Here is an 8,091-nt window from a genome sequence, read left to right as displayed (position 1 = left end):
TCATCTGCACTTCTTCTTGGTGTAGCAATTTTAATGGCCAGTAGTGTATTCAAGTGCAGAAGACTAACCGCTACTTACTACGTATGACATAGCACAGACAATAAAAAAAGCAAGAGAATTTGCGGGAAGCGATCTTTCACATTGCCCTATAAGAACATCTCAGCAGGAATATGACTCGTAACTGTTACGTAGTAATGCTGAGCAGCCCACCCCATAACACGCTGCGGTTACAGTACTCAGAAAGTCTTAAACCGTAACCATTGTCTACACTATAATATACACTCCTGGAAAAGGAAAAAAGAACACATTGACACCGGTGTGTCAGACCCACCATACTTGCTCCGGACACTGCGAGAGGGCTGTACAAGCAATGATCACACGCACGGCACAGCGGACACACCAGGAACCGCGGTGTTGGCCGTCGAATGGCGCTAGCTGCGCAGCATTTGTGCACCGCCGCCGTCAGTGTCAGCCAGTTTGCCGTGGCATACGGAGCCCCATCGCAGTCTTTAACACTGGTAGCATGCCGCGACAGCGTGGACATGAACCGTATGTGCATCTGACGGACTTTGAGCGAGGGCGTATAGTGGGCATGCGGGAAGCTGGGTGGACGTACCGCCGAATTGCTCAACGCGTGTGGCGTGAGGTCTCCACAGTACATCGATGTTGTCGCCAGTGGTCGGCGGAGGGTGCACGTGCCCGTCGACCTGGGACCGGACCGCAGCGACGCACGGATGCACGCCAAGACCGTAGGATCCTACGCAGTGCCGTAGGGGACCGCACCGCCACTTCCCAGCAAATTAGGGACACTGTTGCTCCTGGGGTATCGGCGAGGACAATTCGCAACCGTCTCCATGAAGCTGGGCTACGGTCCCGCACACCGTTAGGCCCTCTTCCGCTCACGCCCCAACATCGTGCAGCCCGCCTCCAGTGGTGTCGCGATAGGCGTGAATGGAGGGACGGATGGAGACGTGTCGTCTTCAGCGATGAGAGTCGCTTCTGCCTTGGTGCCAATGATGGTCGTATGCGTGTTTGGCGCCGTGCAGGTGAGCGCCACAATCAGGACTGCATACGACCGAGGCACACAGGGCCAACACCCTCCATCATGGTGTGGGGACCGATCTCCTACACTGGCCGTACACCTCTGGTGATCGTCGAGGGGACACTGAATAGTGCACGGTACATCCAAACCGTCATCGAACCCATCATCCTACCATTCCTAGACCGGCAAGGGAACTTGCTGTTCCAACAGGACAATGCACGTCCGCATGTATCCTGTGCCACCCAACGTGCTCTAGAAGGTGTAAGTCAACTACCCTGGCCAGCAATATCTCCGGATCTGTCCCCCATTGAGCATGTTTGGGACTGGATGAAGCGTCGTCTCACGCGGTCTGCACGTCCAGCACGAACGCTGGTCCAACTGAGGCGCCAGGTGGAAATGGCATGGCAAGCCGTTCCACAGGACTACATCCAGCATTTCTACGATCGTCTCCATGGGAGATTAGCAGCCTGCATTGCTGCGAAAGGTGGCTATACACTGTACTAGTGCCGACACTGTGCATACTCTGTTGCCTGTGTCTATGTGCCTGTGGTTCTGGCAGTGTGATCATGTGATGTATCTGACCCCAGGAATGTGTCAATAAAGTTTCCCCTTCCTGGGACAATGAATTCACGGTGTTCTTATTTCAATTTCCAGGAGTGTATATCAGTTCGCGAAATGGGTGAACAGTAAAAGAAGTGCCTGTTTTATATCAATGAGCTATGTGTCGCCATTGAGAGGATCATATCAAGGTCTACATCAACTTTTAAGTGCCTTATCTCAGCAGATAAAGAATCCGACGCAGAGGTTTTATTAAGTACAGGGATTACCCCCCGACTGAGATAGGGCACTCGTCCTTGGGTCTCTTACAGTATATATAGGCCGGGGTCCGAGACGGCTGCACCACCGCCTCCACCATGCAGCGCCTCGCCCTCTTTTTGGTCTGCCTCTTGGGTTCCGCCCTCGCCGCGCCCTCGCCGGCCAGGCTGTGGAGCCGGGGCAACGGCCGCATCATTGGAGGCTCCAACGCCAACATTGCCGACTACCCGTGGCAGCTGTCCTTCCAGTATGGCGGTTCGCACATTTGCGGAGCGTCCATCATCAGCTCCAGCTGGGCGCTGACGGCCTCTCACTGCGTTGACGGTATGAGCCTCCTTCTGATGACTTTCCGAGCTGGGTCTTCAATTCGTGGGAGCGGTGGTACCGTGCTGAGGGCCTCCTCTGGTTACATGCACGCGTCGTACAACAGCCGCACTATAGACTACGATATTGCAGTCATACAGGTGAGTCCCAGTGGCTCAAAGTATGGGTCACCAAATTAGTTTACAGTTTTTAGAGTATTCTCTAACATAAGTTCGATGTAATTGTTGTATCTCCAAAATGGACTAATGAATTATCAATATCTTGAAGCTGAATTGATAGCCGTGCAATACTGGATAACTAGCAACATGAACTTGAAAGTGTTGTTAATAAAACTTCTCTATTTAAACTTGACTGAACTGCATGTGACTGCTTTAGTCTTTAATAAAACTTGCATCTGACTGCGTATTTAACTGAACTGAACTTTATCTGACTGCATGAAAATATTGTTGGAAAATTAATACTCAAAATACACATCTGACTGCATGAAAGTACAGTGGTAAAAATAAATGAAAGTCACGAACCTGCATCTGACTGCGTCTGTGGACTTAGCTCGTGCACTCCTTCCCGTTTAGCCCATAATAAAACATATATTCAACTCAGCCTTAGTGCAATGTCATAAAATTGTCATTCTAGATAACTTTACTCTTTTTGGTCCTGTTTGTTACTTAATAAAAATTCTGTCGTGATAGGAGTAATTTTCCAACTGTACAATGGCATATAGATTATTTTACTCTGATAAAGGAAATTATTTGCTTTACTCATGGGAACTTTAATGTACCTTTTGGTTCAATGCCTGGCGACAGTGGACGATGTTACTTCACAGACAACACGAATCAATGGAGACTTTAATTTGAAGAAATGACAATTCCTGTACAACATTTTTTACTGAATTTTTGAATAATTTGCATTTTAGTAACAATGAAACAGTACGGTTTTGCTCCTTGTAGTCGTCACAAAAATGCGGTATCCGTGGTATGACGAAAACAACCATTTTTCCTACACCTGGTAAAAGTGATACTAATGCATTCAGGCACATCACAGTAATTACTAGATTCATTTGGTCAGTACTCCGAGGGATTAAGGAATTGCCGTGGCCGTTGTTCCGCACGTTAAGCTGCTTGTCAGACTAATTCATAGAACAGTGTAATGCAAACAACAATCTAGTAATTACTGCAGTTTGATAATACTTTTCCACTGATAAAACTGAAATGTTATATAGGCCGAGGATTTCCTAAAAAGAGATTCTTTGTCGAGAGGGCTGTGGCACCGTTAGTTTGGTTGGTATCCGCATCTCATTAACAGACTTTTCTTCATGCTCTAAAATAAAGAGGCGTCGTTAAAGTTCAGATCAAGAGATCAAGAGTAAAAGAAAAGCAATTAATAACTTTCCGCAGCTGGTAAGAGACATTTCAGATGTAACATTGAACATTATTCTCTCCCAATTTACAAGATTTTGGCAGTTAAATTGTGCTACCTAATATATCTGGTCCTAATTTTGCCTTGAGGATCCTGAAGACAACTGACCACTGACACTTACCACTGAAATTGTGGTATGCGAATTTGATATCCCATTCACGAATTGCACATTCGAATTTGTCTTTTTCTCACTCGCATTGTTTAAGCACAGTTCGCACACAATTCTTGCACGAAATCTTAATAGCTTTATACACATCCTTTTAGGGGTAACAAGAAGCTTCGTCTTCACGTTAGCTACGAATTTCTCTTTAGTATTATCTACTAATCACATCTCCTCTGCACATTTACTTGAAGTAAACTCCGTAATTTTCTGACTTCCTTTCCCGTATAATTTCCTGAAATTGTTTAATCAGACCAAAATAGCCTGGAAATCAATACTGTCATCTCACTTGCAGTTCAGAGAGCTCAGTCTGATACATTTCCCTCAATAACGGAGTACTGACTCTTTCGGATTGTTCTAAATCTTCCGAATAGTTTACCTTTCACACTTTTGCGATTTTCATCGTCGCTTATTGCTACTTCGTGTGAACCTTTCTTCTGTTCATACAGTTCACTTTCAGATTCTACGAAATAAAACATACTCTGCACACCGTTTAAATTTAAGCATATTGTCCATTCTTTGTTTTCGAAAATAAGTTACGGTTTGAATCGACGGAGTTATTTCCTATTTCTTCTAATGTATCCACAATTTTCAAAGAAATTTTGGCATCATTCCAATGAATGTCCAAAAAATTAACTGATAAATAACACAAATGTGGGTCTTCAGGAGAATACGGTGACTTCGACTGCATACCACGTTCTTATTTCTCATTTTAAGGTTCAAAACATTAATTTGAGTCCACATAACTATGAAACCCTGAAACCTGTCAGCAGGTGCAGACAAAGAAAACGCAGTAGAAATCAGATGTTTTATCTCCCTTTTTAATACTCAATGATAACACAAAATCAACTGCAAATATTATGGATATCAAATGTGTTGCAAATTAAAGCGAACAGCAGCAATTGTGTCAGAGAAACTCTCAAAGGAAACTGCAATTCGCTTATCAAATTACAACGGTGTTACACCGTGTTATCTGATTACTGAATTGACATCAACCAATGGCGTATGCCAGCCGTATTTCACATGCATAGTCTGCTGCACTTTCGCTAGAGGCGCACATTTCCCCAACTACCTGCAGAGCCACAATATTTTGCAGTTTTTAGTTTTCTTTTAAGTATTGCCGGTTTGTCTTAACAGCTAAAAATTTTGAAACTGTGTTTCCTTTGATGAATTCTTCCTGTATAAAATAATTCACAGCAAGTTTCGACGTGAGCAGTTGCCTTGTTAGGTGGAAACTCCGCCGCTGAGTGGCACACGCAAAGAAATCCAACCACAAATGATGTGGAACCCTTTCACTGATTGGCCTGACCAAGTACTACACATGACCATTACCCTCTGGCAGGCCCTTAAATGTGATTTTCAGAGTATCAATGTAGTTGTAGAAATGGACACACATTCGGAAATAGACAGCACAATACTTATTCCATTCTCAGTTTTGTAATCAGACGGCACCATAAACAGCATCGAATATTGCACAAGATACTTATATTACGTTCATAAAGAAGGTGAGAAGAAAAAAGACATAATAGTTCACAGCAGAGTGCTAATGTCGAACCCACTTCCTTCAGGATCGTAATCTACGATGTTAAACATTACGCTACGTAAAAGTCACGTGATTTCCGTCTTTTGTCTTGGCTACCTCTTGATGGCTTATTCGTTGTTAACTGACATTTTACGACAGGGTGAGATGTCTGTGATAAATCATCAGTGCGTCGTTACCTTGAAATGACATACTACAACTTATACAGCAAAACAACTAAATCAGCCAAAATAAATATGGTGTTGTAGCACCGAATCACTTCTGGAGTAGATGCATATTGATAGTTTAACGTCTTCAGTGACGTAGTGCTACAATTTTTTTAATTTTTTTTTGTAGTGGCTACCTACCTTTCCAATCGAGCCAATAATTGTTGCAGTACTATTACTATATCCACTGAAAAATTAGAGGTGCGAGTTACAGAACGACTCCTCCGCTCTCCTCAGTTAATAAGCGACAGACGAGAGTTGTTTTATGTCTCACACGTTGGAAACGTTTCCTCTATAATAGCACGTTCGCCCTTCCTTTCAAAGCCTACACAATTGCACCGCAGAATATATATTAGAGATGAGTTGGGAGTAACTGTTAGCAAAATTTTCTTTCGTATTTTGCAGGTGTCTGGATCCCTGCTGGGCACGAACGCTCAGGCCGTCAGCCTGCCCTCTGACGGCTACGACCCGCCAGGTGGTCTCGCGGTGACGGTGACCGGCTGGGGAACGACGTACACGGACGGGCCAGCAGCCAGCACCCTGCAGAAGGTCGACATCGGCATCGTGGACCGCAGCACCTGCAGGAGCATCTTCGCCAACATCAACACTGTGACCGCCCGCATGGTGTGCGCCGGCCAGGCCGGCTTGAGCGTCTGCAACGGAGACTCCGGCGGCCCCCTGGTCAACGGAAACACCCAGGTGGGCATCGTCTCCTGGGGAAATTCACAGTGCGAGTCCGCCCCCGGGGTCTACGCCAACGTCGGAAACCTGCGCTCCTGGATCCGATCTGCGGCTGGTGTCTAAACTCTCCTGGCTCTCCGCTGTTCTCGGCTCAGTGAACGTTTCGACAATAACATTCCATTTGTACTAAAGACTGTATTTTTTATAATAAAGAATTGTGCCGAAATTACAGCATTCATACTTGTAGCATTTTCTTCCATTATTTACCTCGTTGTCAAGGATAGTGAATACCACACATATTCCTTAAGGGAGGGACTTACCGTATGCGAAGTTGTAATACTTTGAAAAAAAAAATCTTAAGAAGTCCAAAGTTTTCAAGGAAATATAACTACAGTTCGCACATTTCATGAGGAATGTTATATGGATACACAAAAACGTGTGTCATGCTCACTGAAGTTATACGTTTCTAATTATAAACAACTCAATTTTTTCAACAACGTGAGTCCAAATGCTCCTTTTCCTAAAAATCTGTCAGAACGAAATTAATATATTTTCTTACAAAGTTTGATATACCATTATTACAAATGTCTGTGTAACATACACTACTGGCCATTAAAATTGCTGCGCCACGAAGGTGACGTGCTACAGACGCGAAATTTAACCGACAGGAAGAAGATGCTGTGATATGCAAATGACAGCTTTTCAGAACATTCGCGCAAAGTTGCCGCCGGTGGCGACTCCTACAACGTGCTGACATCAGGAAAGTTTCCAACCTATTTCTCATATACAAACAGCAGTTGACCAGCGTTGCCTGGTGAAACGTTGTTGTGATGCATCGTGTAAGGAGGAGAAAAGCGTACCATCACCTTTCCGACTTTGATAAAGGTCGGATTGTAGCCTATCGCGATTGCGGTTTATCGTATCGCGACACTGCTACTTGCGTTGGTCGAGATCCAATGGAGTCAGTGGGTTCAGGAAGGTAATACGGAACGCCTTGCTGGACCCCAGCGCCCTCGTATAATTAGCAGTCAAGATGACAGGCATCTTATCCGCATGGCTGTAACGGATCGTACAGCCACATCTCGATCCCTGAGTCAACAGATGGGGACGTTTGCAAGACAACAACCATCTGCACGAACAGTTCGACGACGTCTGTATCAGCATGGGCTATCACCTCAGAGACCATTGCTGTGGTTACACTTGACGCTGCATCACAGGCAGGAGCGCTTGCGATGCTGTACTCAACGACGAAACTGGGTGCACGAATGGCAAAACGTCATTTTTTCGGATGAATCCAGGTTCCGTTTACAGCATCATGATGGTCGCATCTGTGTTTGACGACATCGCGGTGAACGCACATTGGAAGCGTGTATCGTCATGGCCATACTGGTGTATCACCCGGCGTGATGGTGTTGGTCACACATCTCGGTCACCTCTTGTTCGCATTGACGGCAATTTGAACAGTGAACGTTACATTTCAGATGTGTTACGACCTGTGGCTCTATCCTTCATTCGATCCCTGCGCACCCCTATATTTCAGCAGGATAATGCACGACATCATGTTGCAGGTCCTGTACGGACCTTTCTGGATACAGAAATAATTTAATAATAATGGGGCACTCGAATTCAATTGCAAGAAAAGGAAGAGAAAGAAATGTAGTAGGTAGGTAGGGGGAAATAAATGAAGGAGGAAGCCACCTGGTAGATTTTTGACACAGCATAATTTAATCATAGCGAACATTGGGTTTAAGAGTCATGAAAAAAGTTTGTATACGTGGAAGAGACCTGGAGACACTGGAGGCTTCAAATTGATTATATAATGGGTAGATACAGATTTCGGAACGAAGTTCATAATAGTCATTGGTTAACAACTGCAGATTAAAACCAAGCAAATTGCAGAAAGGTG

At 44.8% G+C, this 8,091-nt stretch overlaps 1 protein-coding gene across 1 annotated transcript; it reads left to right on the top strand.

The window, feature by feature from the left end:
- Positions 1-1,956: 1,956 nt before the first annotated feature.
- On the top strand, positions 1,957-6,425 carry LOC126284884 (trypsin delta-like). The gene is made up of 2 exons (XM_049984137.1): positions 1,957-2,322; positions 5,910-6,425. Exons 1-2 carry the CDS (start codon positions 1,957-1,959, stop codon positions 6,306-6,308), a joined length of 765 nt encoding a protein of 254 aa, XP_049840094.1. The 3' UTR covers positions 6,309-6,425.
- Positions 6,426-8,091: the final 1,666 nt, after the last annotated feature.

This window comes from Schistocerca gregaria, chromosome 8 (genome assembly GCF_023897955.1).
Source record: "Schistocerca gregaria isolate iqSchGreg1 chromosome 8, iqSchGreg1.2, whole genome shotgun sequence".
Lineage (NCBI taxonomy): Eukaryota > Metazoa > Arthropoda > Insecta > Orthoptera > Acrididae > Schistocerca > Schistocerca gregaria.
This window is presented reverse-complemented; position numbering and strand designations above follow the sequence as displayed.

Coding starts and splice junctions, on each gene's coding strand:
- LOC126284884 (XM_049984137.1), top strand. CDS start 1,957: ATGCAGCGCCTCGCCCTCTTTTTGGTCTGCCTCTTGGGTTCCGCCCTC. Junction 2,323..5,909: donor ACGATATTGCAGTCATACAG/GTGAGTCCCAGT, acceptor CGTATTTTGCAG/GTGTCTGGATCCCTGCTGGG.